Consider the following 20,263-nt stretch of genomic DNA (forward strand, 5'->3'; position numbering starts at 1 on the left):
TTTCCATTTTATCATCCCCATTTTCATCTTACTTAAAACAAGCTGACTGCAAAGTGCCAAACACTATCTTGTATATGCAAATGATGGACAAGGCCCTGCAAATCTAAGCAACCTCGAGAAAAGGAAATGAATTGTTGACACTACCTGTCCTTTGAATGCATCAATGATGAACTGCAGGGACTGGGGCTGAACACACTCAATACATTTTTGTACAACATGGTTTCCATTTTGATCTTTCACACATTTCAGAACATGGCCATCCAGCTCTTTCACCATTTCGTTCTGGAAAAAAAAAAAGATTATTCTTGTCTTTACAATGATTTTCCCCTCCTCCCCCCCAAAAGGGGAAAAAAATTTCATTTCATCCTAACTCAAATCTTCATATTCACTGGTGTTAATTGTGTGTCCCAGTATTTTCACTTAAACAACTATTTTAGTGCCCTAGGGCATTTCATGATGAAAGGATTAATTATTTAAACAATTAAAATAAACAATTTAAGCAAGTAAAAAAAATGGATACAATAAAAAAAATAAATAAAATAAAAAAGTATTGCTCTAACTTACAATTACCTGCTGGTCAGGTGAGATTGACTCGAGTGCTTTCTGGATAACACGACAACCATACATCTGGAGGGCTAATGGCAGAACGTGACCACGAATGCGTGTTGCTAGGGCTAACTTTTGATCCAGGCTTCCAAACTAAAAGAAAATAAATATGCAGTTAAACAAATGAAGACATATTGCAGCATGCTGGAATTTATATGTCAGAGTAAGTATTTTCACAAGGTACTACATGATGGTAGTACAATTTTGTTTGTAATACTTCAATGATTTTTCATTTTGTATTTTTGTGGGTATATTTATCAGAATCTTTTCTAAATGCAACATTTTCTAATATTCCACATTCAGTCACATTCCTGCTATCAAATGCATGACCTTGAAAGACAACAGAAGAAATCAAAATAGTTTATACTTGTCTGTATGTAGCAATATTTAAATGTAATAAACCACTTATTCAGACAAATTACACCAGGAAAATTTATTACGGGTCACTATAATGTATGAATCCAAATCAGATTTTCTCTGATATCTCAAACTTGTACTGGCCAGTGTATCTCACATCTTGCACACTAAGCAAGCTTACAGTACACATTTGTATACAGTAACAGGAGGGGGCAGGGGAGTGAGGGGAAGTATGTCAACTCCTGGAGTAGATTCTTGGTAACTTCGTATCTTTCTTGAACAATGATTCATAGCATGGGCATTTTGGGAAATTTAGGAAACTTGGGTTTTGCAGAGCAAAATCAAAACAGTTTTATACAATAGCTGTGTTAAGAGTATGACTCAACCAATGTTTCTCACCAGTAGCTGAATCCTGTCTTTATTATCCCGTTCATGGCGCTACTGCAACTTCTGTGCTGCTCCACACTGAGCAGAGTAGAAGTCAAGCTTCAGAACTAATACACATAACCCTGTTCCCAGATCCCCACACAATCTCCTCAGTCGGCACAGTGCAAGAGAGGACACAGAAGTGATCACTTGGACAACCAGCTGGTAGCAGCAGCAAAGTTCACACAGCATTGCTGAGAACTGTCGAACTCCACACCTGTAGTGAACTCCAAAGAAAGCTCAAACAACTTCACCCGCCTACTTAAACTGTGAACTAAGGTCCCTTTCTACACGTAAGGCCAAGGGCACTCTTTTCTTGAGTACTGTTCCTCAGAATTAAGATGAGAACACTTCACAGGCAATAATTATCCATGTATCCATCTAACGTAATATTATGGAAAAAACAGTAACTGATGACTCTTGAGCAAGATTAACATCTTACATACCACACATCAGTGACACTTTTTAGAAGATATTTTGATTTGTAAAAGGAAAAAAAATACAAAAAGAGTGAGTACATTGTTTCATAGACTACTCACTAAAAACTATGCTCTTGTTTACAGTAACTGTCTTATTTCTTACTGGACATTTTCCAGCTTCACCTTCTATCCACTAAGACACTTTAATATGATCCTTGATTTAAAGAACACTATGCTAGATACATTTCCTACATATAACTTTTTCCAGGACACGGGTATTGCTTTTTCTTCTCTGTGCAAGACAAATTCTTTGATAAGGCTTTTTTTTATCTACCACAGTTTTTAACAGAAAATAAAGCTGTTTTAAATAGTATTTGTTGTAATATTGGATGCATCTTTGGACATCCCTTACTCAAAATTCTTCCACCTCAATATATTTTGAGTTTCCTCATATACAGCACCAGATGAAATTCACACAGCTATTTGAATGCAAGAGCATTTTCCAGACCCACTCTATACCATGATGCAATAATCAATAAAATGTATCTTTCAAATATTTATGTTCCCTTTCATCTGCTGAAAGTCTCTGTAAGTTCTGCTAAAAGGCCTGCAAAGCCTGAGTGTGCAGCCTGTACTTTCAACAATGTTCACCAACAAATCCAGTGTAAAGAGAAACTGTGCCCATTATCACAAAAAGCAGGAGATACAGAACAGAAAAACATGTGCAGTGTTATACACTCGGGTTCCATGGAAGTCCAGTAGAATTCTGTTATGATGTTATGACAAAACCAGTTAAATTTCATCAGATTTACAGCATTTTGTTTGCATTTCCATCCATACACTTAGTGCTATGCTTACCTCAAAGAACTTCTGTATTACATAGTTTCCAAACACATCAGTCATCAATTGATATGCTGCTTGCAGGATCTCATTAAATACCATCTGGCGCTCAGCTGGAGTAGCTCGCTCCAGCTTCTGCTGTATAAATCTAAGTGCAAAAATAGTACATTATGCTTTATATCAACAACAGGAAAACCTCTCAAACACTGTTTCAATGAGACACCTCAAAACTCTAAAGAAAGCATTCAACATTTATAAAATTTATTAAAATGAAAGTAGTGCCTTTGCATATAAAAGGATACATTTCAGTAAAATTAAGACTTAAAACATTTCATTTGAAAAGGATTAAAGATGAAAAGAATAACAACAACTAAGTACCTGATGATGTACTGATGAAAAATAGTTTTGCATTCCAGATGCCACATACTTTGTTTTCTTAATCAACGCCTTTTTGGTACCTAAATGCTAGAGTTTACAAGTCTAGTTATGAGGCTATTTCTACACTGAGAACTTCTATAGGCAGCTAAATTAATACTACTTTTATAACGAAATTTCCTAGAGAAGAAAAAGGTCATCATAAGAGCATGTGCTCCAACTAATGGCATGCTTTGAATTAAGATGACTAGCGGCTCATTCAAACGTTCGATGCTAATAAAACAGTATCAAAGCAGTAAAATATTATTAAGTCATTGACTGTACTATAATAATTACCTAGAACCATGCTGGTCTTGGGAAAATTCAACAATATGTCCGACAAGGTCCCTTAGTTGAAGATTAGGGAAACGGTTGTTTCTGAAATCTTCCAGCAGTCGGCTACGTCCAGAAGGCATAATGTCAGACCTACTGTAACGGAGGCGCGAAGGAGGGAAGAGCTGACTGGTGGAGCTAAAGAGACTGGAGGTACTTGCTGCACTGCGATACTTTGCTTCGGCTCCGGGTGCTGCAGAAATATAGCGACCACTACCATTTGTCAGTCCTCCTACAAGGAAGCAGCTCTGTCAGTAAAGGCCGTGAGGAAAATAAGCAACAGCAAAACCAGCAAGTGTACTAGAACTACGGATACACCCTGGAGCCAGAGAAAACAACAGTGCTGTCTCATTATTGGCATTTACCTCATTATGGTTGGAGGAGTTAGATAGTTTTATCTTCCAATAAATAAAACCATTCTCCTCCTCATTTTTATTTTATGTGAAGGGCACCAGGAAAAGAAATGTCATTAGAAGAATGTATCAAAGCAGGTAAAGTGAGCACCCACTCAGGCTTACAGAAACTTTTAGAATTGGGTGGGTCTTAAGCTTAGTGGGCAGATTTGCACTCCACAAGTCATACTGGCTTATATCCTTGTTAGTAGTCTTGAAGTTAGCCAATTGTTTCAAAATAGACCATGAAATCTGAACTACCCTTCAGTCCCTACTGAGGTACCTTTGCAAATTACAGAGTGTAAGGGCATTTTTGGGGAGGCACGTGTGGTGCCTCTTGTCATGCTGTACCTGTCCTGCAGGATATGTGACGACTTTAGCATCCCAGGCTTTTAACCTGATACCTCTTGTAAGCACTAAATATGTCAAATTTCAAACCAGGTAACTAAGAATGTTCTACTTAATTCTAAACCAACTACAGCTATATCAAACTGAAGCTCCTTTCCTTGATGCACAAACACTCATCACTCACACTACGCTTCATCTTTCCTTACTTTTGAAGAACTGAATTGCTTTCCTATGTCTGGGTCCTACTCCTTTTTGCTAGTGATTCCACCCACAGCTCATCACCTCACGGTCCTGTGCATTTCTCCTCTCTCTGATCAGTTTGTGTCAATCTGAACTCCTCCAGTAGGCCTCTCCCCTCTACTTTACAATAAGCAGGAAGAACCACGCAAAGTATCTTTCCCAACTGCAGTATGACTTTCTAAAGGGATACTCTTACTATACTGCAAGCAGAAATAGTCAGACAATTGCCACCTAGAAACCTCAACTCTACTACTAAAACCAAACTAAAAAACAAAAAAATCAAATCCAAAAACTCCCCTAAAAGTACTGAGCATGAATTGGAAAAGGAAAGAATTTGTTTCCTGTCTGGAAAGTGACATAGTAACTGAAGCCCTTTCAAAGTCAACAGAATAAATATTGACATTTGAATTTAAAACAAATTGCAGTATGTGCTGTTTGAATGGTGCTCTATTACAAACTTAATTTTAAAAAAAAGGAAAAAAAAGAAAAATAAAAAAAGAAAAAGGAAAAAAATAATTAAAAAAAAATAAAAAAGAAAACAGCTGACAGTGCCCCAGCCAAGCCTTCTTTTAGTTCCAAGTATTTATAAGGCCAGGCAACAACAGTGTTATGGTGGACTGGTAATGTATTAATGGTAAAGTTATCTTTTTCAAAAGATCAAATTGCAATACCAGAATCTGAGATGTTAGTGCTCTGCAAGACATATCAAGCATCACATTTATTGCACTGTATGGTATTATGCCCTAAAATAGGAACAATTAGTATTTATTTTACGATTAGTTTTCAAAATTTAGTGATAAGCATCAGTGAATATTTTATGCCCCACAATACCTTTTAAAAACCACTATGTTTTTTTTTAAATTAAAGCCTCTTAATTCTTTTCAGCTAGAAAAATCAGAAACTATCATTTTTAGTTTCCATTGACAAGCACTATTTCCAGAAAAGAGGTGACAGCAACATGGTACTAACAAACAAAAGGAAAAAAGAAACCCAACATTCTGCAGGTGAAGCAGTATGAAGAGTGATGGTCTACAGTCATTTCTGTTCTAGGAAAGGCCTTCCAAGGAACAAAAAGTTATGCAGCTGAAATTATGGTATTTCTCATCTAGACTTTGTGAATATAAGAATGCAGTTCTGGCTTCCCTGTAAGTGCTGTGCAGTAACACTATTTAATATCACGAGAGGGCACCAAAGCCCATTTGAAAGGAAGTTATAGGCTACTCTTCTGTTGTAGCATCTCTATTGCTCCACTCATCACATGCTCAATTCTGTGCAAGAAACTAACAGGGCAGTTTTGATCATATGCTCACAATCAGCATACAGTTATAGAATTGATCATGTGAATCAGGAATTGTTTCAGCTTTTTTTTTCACCCGAGCCTTCATGTCTGTATAAATTAAAAGTGACAATTTACCCAGCGACTAAACCAGAAACTAAGAAACTTGGTAGCTTTTAACAAATATGCTATGTGTGTGTAATATACAATACATTTCACACTCAGGATTATCAAGCCTTTTTTCAGTCTAATTTGGGAACCATCACCTTTTAAGACTCGTAAGACGACTATGCTGCAACTGGGAGGCTCCTGTCTCACCTGTGGAACTATTTCAGACAATCACATTAAGCAGGACCATCATACAAGAAGGCTGAAAGCATACCCACTGCGCCTACAAGAACCTGTCATACCCAAAAGCACACAGAAAGCTTAACCTTGTAAAATACTGGACACTATTACAAAAAAAGAGCAGTCTAATAAGTAATTAGCTTTTCTTCTCATGTAACTTTTCACATTACAGTAATGTTATAGCTCAGTGTCAACTTTGCAGATGCGAAAAACAATAAAACCCCCAAAATAAAAGCATATTGTCATAGGTACTTATTACATGCAGACATACTTGTGTGTACAATGGCATATTTTCTTAAAATCTTGTACTTATTATTTTCTTAGTCCAAAATCCCCAAAGCATTAGTGTGGACATTACAGATACCTGGTCTCCTTCCTGAAAACAGTGTCAACAGCTTAGAAAAAAAATGCCTGAAACCTGAATTCTAGTTACCCGAATCCTTCTGGTTAGCCTGCAGCATCCACATGCTCTTCAAGAACTCGGGACACTTGTTTTACAGATTCTGATTCCAAACTAGGAACTAGGTCTTATAAGGTACTTGGGGAACATACCCTATTGAATAAAGCATTAAAAAATTTAAATACTTATTAGGCATCAGTATAGCCACACAATTCCAAACTCTTGGGGAATAAAGTGTGCAGTTCATTCTTCACATAATCATTTAGCTATCACTTCTGGTCTCATAAAACAAAGATGCACTGAATAATATTAAGTTGTTTTACAGTTCAATTTAACCTAAATCCCTGTGGCTAGTTCATAGAGAAGGCACAGAGATATAAAGGGGATATAGATCATCTAAACCAGCATCTTACTAAGCTTTAAAAACACAAAGCATGTAAAATTATTAACTCCTTAACATGGATAGCGTATTTAATGTTAAGGAGAACATGAAAAAAATATTAAAAACTAGATTTAGGCACATTTATTTTGATAGCATTAGTCTGTTAGTACTTATCAAAGTGTTTTTTCATTTGTTTCTACTTAAGACAGAAACCAGATCTACCGCACAGTAACTGTTTTTACAGTATTTACTGTGTCAGCAGTATTTTCTAGTAACATTCTATAAAGTATTTGTTCATTTGTAAAAAAGTAGCTTCATCTCATTCTCAGCTAAAAGTTTCATCTTCATATGGAAAAAAGAATTGCACATATCTATGTACACATTGTGTATACTTTAGGAATTGATGGAAGTGCTTATTATGCCTGTTTTACTGCAGCCCTACAGAGTAGGTACAACAGCAGAGGCCAAGCAAAGCTCCCCATTCTGCCTCAGCCAAGCAGCCTTTACTCTTACCCACAATCACCACCTCTGAAGATAAAACAACATCAATCCAAACTACTAACAAGCTTGGCTTGCAACACAGAAAATAATTACCTCAAAAAGCCCAGAATTTAAAAATCCTTCTCTACACTAATGCTGCAATGTACCATTAGAGTAAGCACTACCAACCTAAAAGGATTTTTATGACATAGGAAAAACACTTCCTCTTGCAGTTCTTTGTCCCTGGGAGTGAAAGGGTAGTTCAAATTCATGACCTTACTGCTCCAACTGATTACAGTAAAGAAGCAGTTACAGACAACTGACAAATCCCTTCAAATATAGGAAAACTGACACTAGCACAAAGTCATTAGCACATTCCTATTTTAGGATATTGGATAAAAGTTGGTGAGAAGAGATGAAAACAGTAAAATATCATTAATTTCTTGTAAAAGGGAAATTGGTCTTTTAAGCTACAAATTGCAGCAGTGTCTGACAAAGGGGTTATAAAATCATGCACCCTTTCCCAGTATTGTGCTCTAGATTCTGGTGGCTGAAACAGGAGCAACCGAGTTTGATGCCCATTTTAAAACAGGAGTTAAACTTAGCTGAACCTGTTGATACAAGCAGGCAGGACAAGTTTTGAAGGTGGAGGGAGAGCTGTGTTTGACAGGCATTATCAGAATACCAATGGAAACTGCATGCAGACATGAACTTACAATGTTGTTCTACTCTGAAAAGTGACTACATGATAATCATATCCTTCTTAAAATATACTGCCGCTGTTTGATTTCAGGTATAACTTCTCATTTGGTGAGAAAACTTTGATTATTTTTTTTTAAATTTTTTATATGTGAGAACAAAATACATGCTTCCAAGAGTGGTTGATGAACACACCAGAATAAATGTAACAGGACAGACAATTAACTGCAGAAATAAGTCTTTAACTCTGACATGGTGCACCTTGGATATAACTGGAAAAATATGACACAGGGTAGAGGTGCAGGAAAGGCTAAAAAAATTACTGCGTCTTTTGTGAAAGCAAATATCCAAACTACCTCCATTTCCAAATTTCAGATTGATTTGGTAACGTAGCAAAAAGTTTACCAGTAATCAAGGTCCCCTTCACTTGGCAGATGAAGAGGACACATGGAAGCCAACGAGGTTGTGTCAATTTTCAGAGTACAACTGTATATTCTAGCCATTACACACTGATCTAGTACATGATTTTAACAAACTATTAGGCTTGGTTCACACTGCCAAACAGTTTGAAATGGGTCGAAGTCAGTATTTAACAATTTCTGCTGATAGAGGCAATCCTCTATACTGATCACAGCTTATTTTCTCAGAACTGAAAAAAGTCTTTTAACATTTATCAAATGTGAAACAACACAAAACTTTGAATGTTTTAAATTTTAGATAATGCCTTCCAAAATTTGGTTTAAGTATAGTTTTCAGCAATATGAAAACTATTGTGAGAGTACTTTGAAAAGAAAGAAAGAAAAAGATTTCCATGATAACCCCATTGTCAGATGTTCAGAACTTTCTCAAAAGCCTCCATTTGGGCTGAAACTTTCCATGCTTGGTCTCAGCCCAAAGGTGCACTTTGTAGACCTGAAAAAGGAAAAAAGGTAAGTAAAAAAAAATAAAACGTGCTGAAACATCCCCTTGCCCAGTTTTAGTTCGGGTATTCAGCACTTAACCATGAAGGTGATACTGAACTGTAAATGTAATATATTTTAATTATTTAACCTCGTTATACAAATCACTCACACATTTCTCACTTAAAGTGTATCCTGGTAGACACTTCTGAAAATTTTTTCCTGTTTTATTTGCACTAAGAGAAGTATAGGAAATTAGGTTGCCTATTGCAAGCATAGAACTGTGCCCTGTACAGTAACTGGAGCAACAGGCAACTCAATCTTGAATTACATCCAGTTTCACTGTATGATTTTAGCATCCAAATTAAATGACCAAAAATATTCGCAGTAAAAAAAAGAAAAAGTTTATCAGGTAACCTCAGGTTAGAGGCATTATTTTCTAAATATACTCTAGACTGTGGTGGGGGTTTTTTTAGAGTTTTAATTTTATTTTATTTTTAATTTTTTTAGAGAAAGGTTGAGCTCCCATGTCATCTAAGTAGCCAAAAAAATTTCTAAGAGATTATTATCAGCATTCCTTTAAAAAATAGATCTGATAACAGAGAGCCACCACTGACAATGCCTTTTTTACTTCTTTCACAAATGCCTTTTTTTTTTAATTCCACCAGCCTGGTGATAAACTGTCTTCCCGCCCAACCATCTGGGCCATGAGTTGTAGGCTGACTGATTCAAAAATCACCTTTCAACACATTTTACATTGAGAGCACCGCTACTCTTCTACTTTATCATGGTAAGGGGCACTAGTGAAAGTCACTTCACTGTTAAACACATCATCTTAAAATGTCTTTAAAGTGGTAACACACTGAAGGAGAAACAAAATTAATGCACCTTTGCTTGTCATATTGTGGAAACATAATAGAAAAAGCACCAATAATTCTTACTGGGCTCTCTATCGGGATTCTGCAAGGGAAGAAAAATCAGTTGTTGGCCCAATACTGCCAAAAGCTGAGTGCTCTCCACTGTCAAATCAATGAGCATTTGAGCGTGCTCTTCACCTTTCTTCATTACAAAACTGTTTAACAGCAAAGGTAATGTGACATCTCTTATGCAACATATATTTTACACATAGAAATACATACACACATACAAACAAAAAGTGTTTTTTTGGTTTTTTGTTTTTGTTTTTTTTACCTAAATGCAAACTGGATGAGGATCCATGTGATGAAAGTGATGGCGGTGGCGTAAGTGAATGTCCTGGCGTTTGGCTTGGCAGAGGCATGCCTATTGGACTTGGAGAGGAGGAAAATCCCAGACTATTGTAAAATGGCTGCCCTATGGGTGCTAGGCTGCTACTAGATCTTTTGTACAAGTCAGAGCTAGTAGATAGAGAATCTCTCCTTGTGGCACTACTACTTGCAGAACTGCCAACTGAAGAAGAAATAAAAAGACCCTAATTACACAGTGTCAACTGAATAAAACCTATCCCCAACTACAGCTGGGCAACAACAGATGCGATCACAATAATTACAGCAATCGTTATGACAAAGACAATTACTGTGATAACCACACATGCTTTTAAGTAAATCTAAGTGGGTATAAACACACCACTGGCAAGTAATTTCACCAATGTCCACGTCTTTCAACATTTCATACTAGACTTCTCACAGTAATATTGCAGTACTCTGTTTTAACTGCCTGGCTTCAGGCTTTGGGAGACATATGGAATTTGTAAGATTAGATTACACTGTCACTTTATAGACTAAATGATTCTAAAAATATTTCCACAAAATTCTTTGATAAAACTTTTTCCATCATAAATTATTAGTCAGACAGTGATACTCATTTCAGGAAAAAGTCTAGAGGCAATTACTTGTTGTTTAAGGGTTCACATAATGATCTATGTTGCTGTTCAGCTGTTTCTGAACTTCCTCTTGTTTGTGAACCCCTCACCTGTAGGAAAAAAATGACTACTTAAAATTCCCTATGAGAATTACGGCTCTCAAAGAAGTATTTTGAAAAGAGGGAACAGGCTAAGAAGAAGATGAGAAGCAGAGCAGAGATAGGAAAATTAAGGTGAGAAATTAAAAATGTGATTTTACTGCTATCAGCATTTCTGAAAGTCAAATTAGACTAGAGGCTTTGGATAACAATGTATTAGTGAAGGACTGGTTATCCTGCACAGCATCATTCAGCAGGGCGATGAACAGTCTAGGACAAATCAGGAGAACAATAAAAAATTTTTAGAAATGTTAAATTCTAGTATCTGCTGCATACTAGTGAAATATTAAACTAGAGTGCTTATTTTAAACACTAGAACATTGAACAAATGAACTTACGAAAAAAACCAAGATTATGGATATTTTAATAACAAATATGTTTCTTAAGCTGAATTTGGAAAATTGATTTCTACTTCAATTTAAAAAGGAAAGGCTGGAATTTATACTTCCATGATCTTTACCCTTTTTAAGTACCTTTCTACTAAAGCTGGCAGCATGGCCCAATATAAAGGTCGCCTGATACTTCGACTTTAAGAAACTGATTTGTTTTCTCATCACATTAGTAACTTGGCTAATATTTTTTCACAGCAGGTACTTACTTGGACATTTTTCAAAGAACTTCTGTCCAAACACTGTCATTTCAGAAATATTGTCAAGGAAAAGTGTTTTATCCTTATTAAAATAATCCAGCTACCTATTTCAGAAGGTAAAGTTTTCATGTACTCAGACCAAATATGCCAGCAACAGGAGACCCTTATTTTCACTCTCTTTTACTGAACTAAAAATCTTTGCAAAATCACAGTTCATCCCAGTTCAGCACAGATCTGCTACAGACTCATGGCTGAAAACTCCTGACCATACACAGCGCTTCTGAGATGGCTGATAAAGGTTTTTCCCTGCAATTGAATTTCTAGGCTTCTGTCTGCCATGTCAAAAACAGACTCTTGAAACTGCTGTCCAAGATTCCACCTTGTGTTGGGAAGGCCCATCAGGCAATGTGGAAAGGATATTTTCTATTTAAAGTGCAGAGGAGACAAAAGCCAAACACAAGAAATAGACTAGGGAGGGGGGAAAGAGAAAAAAGGAAACCAGAAGAAGGAGGAGAGAAAGGTCAGACAAAGGAGCCAACAAGGAGACTGCAAGAAAAACTAGAAAGCACTTTCAGTGAGGATGAGAAGAAAGCAGATCTGAAGAAAAGTTAGGCTCTAGAAGGTATATGTGACTGTGGGGCAAAAAGACTGGAATAATAAGCTGATGATGGGGAACATCACACAGTACGAGCAGAAACAGAAACATATTTAGGAGGGGGAAGCAGGAGATAAATGTTGCCTGGAAACTGGGAAGGAAGACATACTAAAGGAGAAGCCAGAAGGAAAAGATACTGGACTAACTAGGCAAGGAGATTGAGAATAAGAAACCAGAAGAGCAAATTAGGGCAACAGTTGAAAGAAATCTCAAGCTTTGAGACCAGCTCTACAGGTTCTGGCTCAGTAAACCACATAAATGTTAATACAATGCTACACGATGGATTGTTGTATTTCCATCTTTCAGGGTTTCTTACTCAGCTAAATTACTGCAGCTTACCAAGTTACCAAATGCAGCTGAGCTACATTTTCACACACACAAGCAAAGCTCACAAAACCCAGCAGATAATTTGCACTAGCTTACTCCTCTTTGCCCCTGCCTAATCTAATGCAATTACTCTACAGCTGTTACAAGCCAGGAGAAGGCCTTTGGAAAGCTGTCACAGTTGATCTAATTCTCGGCTACCTGTTAAGCTGCAGTAACTTATCATCGTGTACCTAAACCTTTAAAATGGAGGATGAATAACTTTAATATAAAAGAACAGAGACTGTAAGTACATACAGCCATTACAGCAACATACGTTATGTTTGCCACTTCCAGTTGTTACTTTGTTCAGTCATTCAAGCTAGAACATGCTCACCTTTACATTTTTTTGCAGAGCTATTTTTTTTCCTCCCTGCAAAAACTGAAAACATAAGGGCAAGATGTGTACTGCCATCTATCAGTACTCATGGCTATATTTTATCTGAAATTCAACCTTTTCAACACACTGAGGGGAGTTACAAAGAAGCTGAAACCTTGGCAGATAAAAAATTAACCTTGTTTTCAATTTGCCTCAACATGCATTATACCATTTTTGTAAGTATTCATCTGTGTAATTCAACTCATATATATATATATATATATATATATCTCAGGAGCTCTCTAAAAAATAAATAATCAGAAAGCATTTTTTAAGTGGCTATTAGAGCAAGTACAATTTATACTTGGCAGAAGGGCACTTTCAATATATTTTTATTCTAATAATACCACTAAAAATATTTCAGGTTTAGATAGCACCTTTCATCAGCACTTCTCAAACTGCAAAAGCACAGGGTTCCTGCTTCCCTGTGGATACTGCCATGCTAATTAAATCACCTCAGATACTAAAAGATTTCAGCATGTGCTCTCCATGCTCAGGGCTTTGGACAAAGCTCTGGAACTGACCTTTGCTACAAAAAAAAGGTTTCCTCTCCTGCACCAGAAAGAACTATGCTGATTGTTCTTAAGTAGGTATACAACTAAAATTTGTGTTCTGTGGAGGTCCTTATGATAAAGCTGGATAAAAACTTTCATGACTTAAATCTATTTTATCTAGAGGCTTAAATGGATGCACTGCATTAAAATGCAGATATACTTATCATCACTATCTACCAATGTATTGAAACTGTACCTAGAGTGAAACGCAGCTGCTAAGGATTCACTGAAATCCTGCAAGTAGCTCAGGACAAGTTATATTACAGAATATAGCACTTGGAAAGCACAATTACTCTGTAAATAAAATTTACCTGCTGTGGCATTAAGGAAAACTAAGAAACTTTACACAACTGAGTAGCCTCAAAATTCGTCTTTTTTTTTTTTTTTAATTAAAAACTGAATGTTTTGAGTCTCCTTTTTAAAATGAAATATTAGAGAGGATCAGTGTAAAAACCTGATTCTGGATTTCCCAGCATTAGTTTTGTTAAAGTAAATAATTTTGCCAATTATTTTATGAAAAACAACACCAAGAAAAACTGTGTTGGCTTGCAGTATATTTGATGTCATTAGTCACTTACACTTAGTTACCAAATAACAAGTATCATGTCTTAACACTGAAGGGCATGTTTTTCCTTCTTTTTTTCTTCACTTTTAACATTTCTTTCAATATTTGTTTTTTTTTTAAAAATTACTTTCCTTGGGGCATTTAATTTTGAAAAAAAATACTGTTAGAGTACATACATTTCCCCCAATTTCTACCCATCTGCAAGATACATAAGATTATAAACACGCTTCACTGATTTCATTTAAAGAATAATATTAATAAGAGGCAATTCAGTGCTGTAAACCTAGAGATTAATAGCCAAAGGAAATAGTCTTTAAAAAAATGGTGTTTCTCTTGCCTCACTAATACTGAATCTGGAACATAAGAAAACCTACCTCACATGTTTAAAAACTGTATGAATACGAAATTTCTGCTACACAGCAGAAACATGACAAAACCAATTATTTTAATTTTTTTTTAATATAAATGGGTTGATAACATTTAAGAGCATCTTGAAATAATTTAAGGCCCCAGATCTGTACAGAACTATTTAGGCTTAACTAAATCTAAGATTAAACTTACTAGAGTTAACAAGGATTATTCTTGTGTATTAAGCATTTTTATTTTATAAATCCTATAAAACAAACATTTCAATATTAGATCAAATTTAGAAAGTCATATGCTATTTAATTTGTTTGAAAAAAATTAAGAATTTTCCTGACATGAAAATTACAACAAAAGAATGCATATCGCAAATATCATCAATTGTTATTTTAAGCACAGAATAAAGACCTCCTTGAAAATAAAAGCAGGCTTACTAAAAAACAGTAACAAACTTCTGGGCCAGAGTACAGCGATCAGTATGGAGAAGTATTTTGGAGAGATCTATGACTACAAGATATTGTTCAAAAATGCATCTTGTATACAGAGCCCGAGTGAACTTAAAAAACCCTTTTTACTCCCCTATAATTTGTTTTAAACTTGAATAACTTATTTTTGCATTCTTTGTAGACATCTACGTGTATGCCTGATGCAGACACATTTTTTTGCTTAACACAAGTCTCACAGAATGTCCTCACTATATTAACAACCTACCTGATGAGCCAAATCCACCAAGTGCAGAGCCGATAGCTGCTCCTAAAGAGCTGCTACTTCCAAAGCCAAGAGATGTGCTTCCTGGTTGGCCAGGACCATGTGAAAAAAGGGAACTGCTCTGGGAGTTACTGGTCAAAGAGTTACTGCCATAAAATGAATTGGATTGTAGGCTACTATTTGTTTGCTGTTGCTGTTGTTGTGGCTGGGCACCAAGTGGCCGAAATAGACCGTTCGTGGCTCCCGCGAGATTGTTTGCTGTTCCTCCAGCTGAAGCAGCTGCAGCTGTAAAACACACGTTTTCAATCATAATTACTCTCTCAAACATTTCTGACTGAAAATGGACTATTCAGAGCTAAACTGTATTTTTTGAAGCTCTCTTAAACAAGCAGAAATTCATATATTAAAGGACTAAAAAAGAGACTTTGTAGTATTACACAATCTTAATTACTCAAGGAAAAAAATGAAGACAGCATATGTTGTAGGCTAATCAAGGCTGTAGAACTTTTAATGTAAATGAGGGAATTTTCAGTGTAAACACATTACTGTTTACTGAACTTTTTATATCCAAAGTTGCAATAGCAGAGTTGCAGCTAAGAGTCATTCAAAGACATCTCCAGCTACTAATGCCAGAAGCGAGTTCTGCATAGAGAAAGAAGCTTATAGATTAACTTAAAATCTAATTTTCTGAACAGATTAAGTTAATTAATCTGGGGTTAGTATTTTGGATTTTAATTTAACAAATGCAATAAATGGTTCAGTAAAGTAGTACTAGATCTTAGAACTGATTAAAAAAAAGATGAAAACTAGAGACTTTTGATATAACTAACTCTCCTCTTCTGCTGTCCGTTCTATACTTATTTTCCTTGTCACACTTTTCAGGACAAAATACTTTCAGAAGAAAAGCATAGCAAGGCTCCAGAGCAGTCCATCTTCTGCCAGGCCGAAGCAATGAAATGATGCTTCCTAGAGGACACCATTTAGAGGACTGATGAGAAGTGCATGTTATATGCATGGGCAGCGGAAGGAGAAAATGTTCCTATCTGACAAGTAACAACATTTGCAGAAACATGCCTGTATATGTATGGGGAGAGGACTCTAAATTCGAATTAAAAATGGAAAACCACATCTGAGAAACAGCAGTCTCAGAGAACAGGAGGAGACAAAGTAAGAAAGGAAGCATGCACGGTATATACTTCACAATTAGGAAACGGCACAGATGCATAGAAAACATTAATCATATCAAATACTAATCAACATTACTGTTAAGACTCAGTACAGAAGTGAAAGAAACCTCCATGCAGGATCAAACACTTACCTGCCTGTGCTGCTGCAGAACTGATTAGAACAGGAGTTGAGGCCACCAATCTGACTGGTGCACCAAGGCCAGTTCTCGCTCCAGGGCCTACTACTAAGGCACCAGTCTGATCGTAATAGGCAGTGGGAGCCAGTACTTGATAGCCTACACAACACAGAAGATGAAGATTAGTAGTACAGACAGTCTCATACAAGCAGCATTTCTTCTCTCCTGGAAATATTCTAACCACAAGGACGAAACTAGATCTTTTCTTCCACATTGCCCCTGAAAGGCAACTGGACTTTAAAATGAAAAAACAGTTGAATGCTGTAAAACACTGTGACAAAGTTGGACTTAGAAATCCTTCATTTAATATTTTACAACTAGAATAACAGCTAAATTTAGTTATCTAAAGTTGAATTTACTGTCAAGGTTTAAGTTCTAACAGTATAGTGAGAAGGTACAGGCACAACACAACTAACCATATCTGGATCATTATCGAACCAACTTTCTCTTGTACTTCTTTGTACATGGAAAAGCTATTGAAGTCTGTACAATTAAAGGGCTGAACTAAATGCAAAGTTTGGCAATTCCATACATTACCCAGCCACACTTAGAAGTCCATCTGCAAAAGCACATTAGGAAAGGAATGCTGTATGTGCAGGACTACCTTGTACCAGTCAGTTTAATGGGAATAAAAGGCTGTAATCCAAGTATAACACTTAATTCAGCTGACAGTTAAGAGAGGGAATTGGGGGTAAAAGGAGGAGTTGAAAAAGGAAAAAAGCAAGCAGTAGGAAAGCAAACAGATACAATATATGAATGAAGGACAGCAAAAGAAACAAAAAAAGCAAAACAGAAAAACTTTATTTAGGACAAGAACAAGAGAATTCATTTTAAAGCTCTTGACACTTTATAGTGAAGTAGATGAATTGGAATAAGAATTCTTAAAAAACTGGAGATGAGCCAGAATAACCCGAGAAAGGGTGCTGTCAATTAAAATATAACGATGTCCAATTGTTAGGTTGGCTATTCTTATATAAAGCAATAAAAAAAACCCAACAGAGTTTCAATATTCCTCCCATGTTCATATCCATACTAATGCTAATAACAAAAAAGCCAAGATTGCAAAAATCACACATCTATTTTTGTGCATGTAAGAACAAAGATTTTGCATACTATTCTAAGTTGTTCATGTCAGTTGCCACTTCAGAACTAGGTCTAGCAGAGTTCTCTCTGAAATGCAAATGGACTGGAACATAAAGACCTGGGCCTCCACTTTCAGGTAAGTACCACAATCACCAGCTTTCCAAGTCATATTTTCTCCTCCTCAGTTTCTAAAACACCCCTGTAATCTCTTCTGCCTGGACACCTTGCTCCAAAAAAAGAGATGGAAACATCATCTGCTTACTGGCCTGGTGCTCTGCAGGGAAGCTGAAGACACTGGTCCAAATTCTCTCATACTAAGAAAATGTAAAGATACAAAGGTGACTCAGAGAAACCGAACAAGAGAGGAGCTATGAAAATCCAGATCTTTAGGTTCAACTCACGGTTCTGGAGGTGAATGCACTATACTGGTTACGAAAAATTGTCGTTACTACACTGTTACAAACCTGTTTGTTCTCACTGCTCACTATTTGATTTGCATTCCATTTACCTTCTCTTTCCCACCAACAGCAAAGAAGACAATTGTCCTCCACAGCATTTGTCTGAAAGTTTGGCTAGTTAAAAACAACCACAACATATTTTTACAATTGAATTCATTATGAAACCTTTGGTATAGCTGCCACTGACTCTTCCACCTATAAAAATGTGCTATGCTGCTCTACCTTCACCACTAACAAAGACTGCAACATTTCCAAGGTATGAAAGATGAGTGATTGCTGTCTGTTCTACTGCAGTTCTGTAGAGAACACATCATAAAATATTAGAAGATCAGTGACACAGTAAGAAAGCTTTTTATAATAACGTGCACCAGCATACATTAGCAGTGTTTAATTACTAGTACCTACATAATTTCTACTTCCACTTCTTCAGAGCTCAGAATTGGCCAATATCTACCAGTATTTACTCTGTCCACAAACGTACAAACCCATGGATAATGCTGTAACTGTACAAAAAAGCACTGATCATATGTTTACACCCTTGTGCTCATCTGAAACTAATATACAGCATTATATATGACTTCAGGCCCATGATGTAAATGAGCCTATTTTCCAATGCAAAATACTTTGGGGAGGGGATAACTCACAATTTTACATAAATTAAATTTACTGAGATTAATACTAATGCCGTTTAATACACTAATATTAGAATTTCTAAAATAATTGACTTGTATGACTGCTAAATTAAAAAATGGAAGCAACTTGGACTTGCTCTTTACATTACAAGATGCCCAATTTCTCTTGACACTTCCCTGTCACTATCTTAACCTGTGATCCACCCACAGACAGGGCACTTAAAATTAGTAATGACAGGCTAGGTCAATAGCATCAAGATACTGTCTATACAGAAGGTTCAAGCTATGCATGAAAACTGATGGGTGCATCTGTGTTCCCAGTCTCAGAAATGAATACATTCTGACCCGAAATAGAAGGCCTCAGCTTTCTACTTATATCTACCAAAACAAAGCAATGTAGGACTATTTGTGAAATTGCTAAAACTTGCTAAGTGCATCTACAGCCTCAAAGGTATAAAATTATTTGCTTTGACATCAAAAATATAATTTTAGAGAGACCATCTCAGATCAGATTAAGTAATCTAAGGACAGCTCTCATAGCAAAACTTAAATCTTCCCTTTCTTCACACTATTCCACAAACTTTGTGCCTCATCCCACAAAGGTGAGCACAAAGATAAAAACCTCCTCAGCCTTCTCTCTTATCAAAGATAAGGTGGTGACTTGGCAGATCTTCTTCTCTAATTCCCTCTCTCTTCCTGTTTCAGTTTTTATTACCTCTCCATCACATCATTCTCTCTCCCCGTGCCTGTGCAATTTCCCCTCCTATTTAACAATTATCAAAGCTTACTTCAGTGCCTTCACATTTGTCCTGGTTTGAGACCCCTAAAATCCAATTCCCAAGTCCAAGCCCCCCTCCCACGTCTCAACCTAGTGTGAGATGGGTTTTCCAGACACAACACAAGACTCAATATGGGGAATTATATTACAATCACTGTACACATAAATATTATAATACATCATATACAATCTTAACTATCTCTCCTGTAATAAATCAGTATTTACAATGGATCAGTCTCTTCTCCCTCCAACAAAAGTGCAGAAGGGAAAAGGAAAGATCCTTTCCACGTTTAGGGCAGCAGCCTCTCTTCTGTCTTCCATGCAGCAGCTGTAGCTGGACTCTTCTAGGTGGATCTCCTTCCATTACACACAAGGGGGGGTCTCCTCTCTCCCCTCTCTTCCATGGACTGCGATATCAGGGACAAGCTCACGTCACCACGTCATACCACAGAGTGCAGGGGCATCTTCGTGATGGTCCCTTTCCTCAGGGGATTCAAGCTCCCTTGCAGAGCTCCCATGCTCTGTCTCAGGCTGCTAGCTTAGCAGCAACAGCAGGGGGGGGCCAAGGTCACCCCTCTGCATTCCTTCTGGTCGTCCTGGTTCAGTTTTCCAGGATGCCTGAACTTCTCAGCTCCTCTCTTTGGTGCATGCTGCACTCTAAGACTCCTTTCAAGCCAGAGTCCATCTCCCTCCTTCTAGGAGAGGTCTCAAGGGGATTTTGGGTGGTTTGGTTCAGTTCTTACCCCAACTCTCTCCATAGAGTTTAGTCTTCACTTTCTCTCTCTCCATTAGAGATCTCTGTGTCTTCCCGCCTTGGCTGCAATGCCTGCTTGCTGCTCTTTATCTCTTTCTGGCTCTTTGCCACTGTTCTCCGTCCACTGCTGCTCTGCCGCCACTCTCAGTGTCTCCTGCTGCT

The 20,263-nt window shown here is 36.9% G+C and overlaps 1 protein-coding gene across 8 annotated transcripts in view; it reads right to left on the reverse strand.

The window, feature by feature from the left end:
* The window catches only part of PUM2 (pumilio RNA binding family member 2), a 71,765-nt gene that overhangs the window by 7,728 nt on the left and 43,774 nt on the right, over window positions 1-20,263 (reverse strand). For 3 of the 8 annotated variants that reach the window (XM_017813066.1, XM_017813062.1, XM_017813061.1), the window contains exons 11-17: window positions 16,352-16,495; window positions 15,037-15,318; window positions 10,051-10,287; window positions 3,360-3,627; window positions 2,667-2,796; window positions 565-699; window positions 145-282 (exon numbers count right to left, since the gene is read on the reverse strand). In XM_017813066.1, coding sequence (XP_017668555.1) covers window positions 145-282; window positions 565-699; window positions 2,667-2,796; window positions 3,360-3,627; window positions 10,051-10,287; window positions 15,037-15,318; window positions 16,352-16,495 — 1,334 coding nt within the window. The remainder of the gene's footprint in view (window positions 1-144; window positions 283-564; window positions 700-2,666; window positions 2,797-3,359; window positions 3,628-10,050; window positions 10,288-15,036; window positions 15,319-16,351; window positions 16,496-20,263) is intronic. The other 5 variants (XM_017813064.1, XM_017813065.1, XM_017813069.1 and 2 more) reach the window with 3 other exon arrangements.

Source organism: Lepidothrix coronata, unplaced genomic scaffold (assembly GCF_001604755.1).
Source record: "Lepidothrix coronata isolate B3197 unplaced genomic scaffold, Lepidothrix_coronata-1.0 Scaffold39, whole genome shotgun sequence".
Taxonomy (NCBI): domain Eukaryota; kingdom Metazoa; phylum Chordata; class Aves; order Passeriformes; family Pipridae; genus Lepidothrix; species Lepidothrix coronata.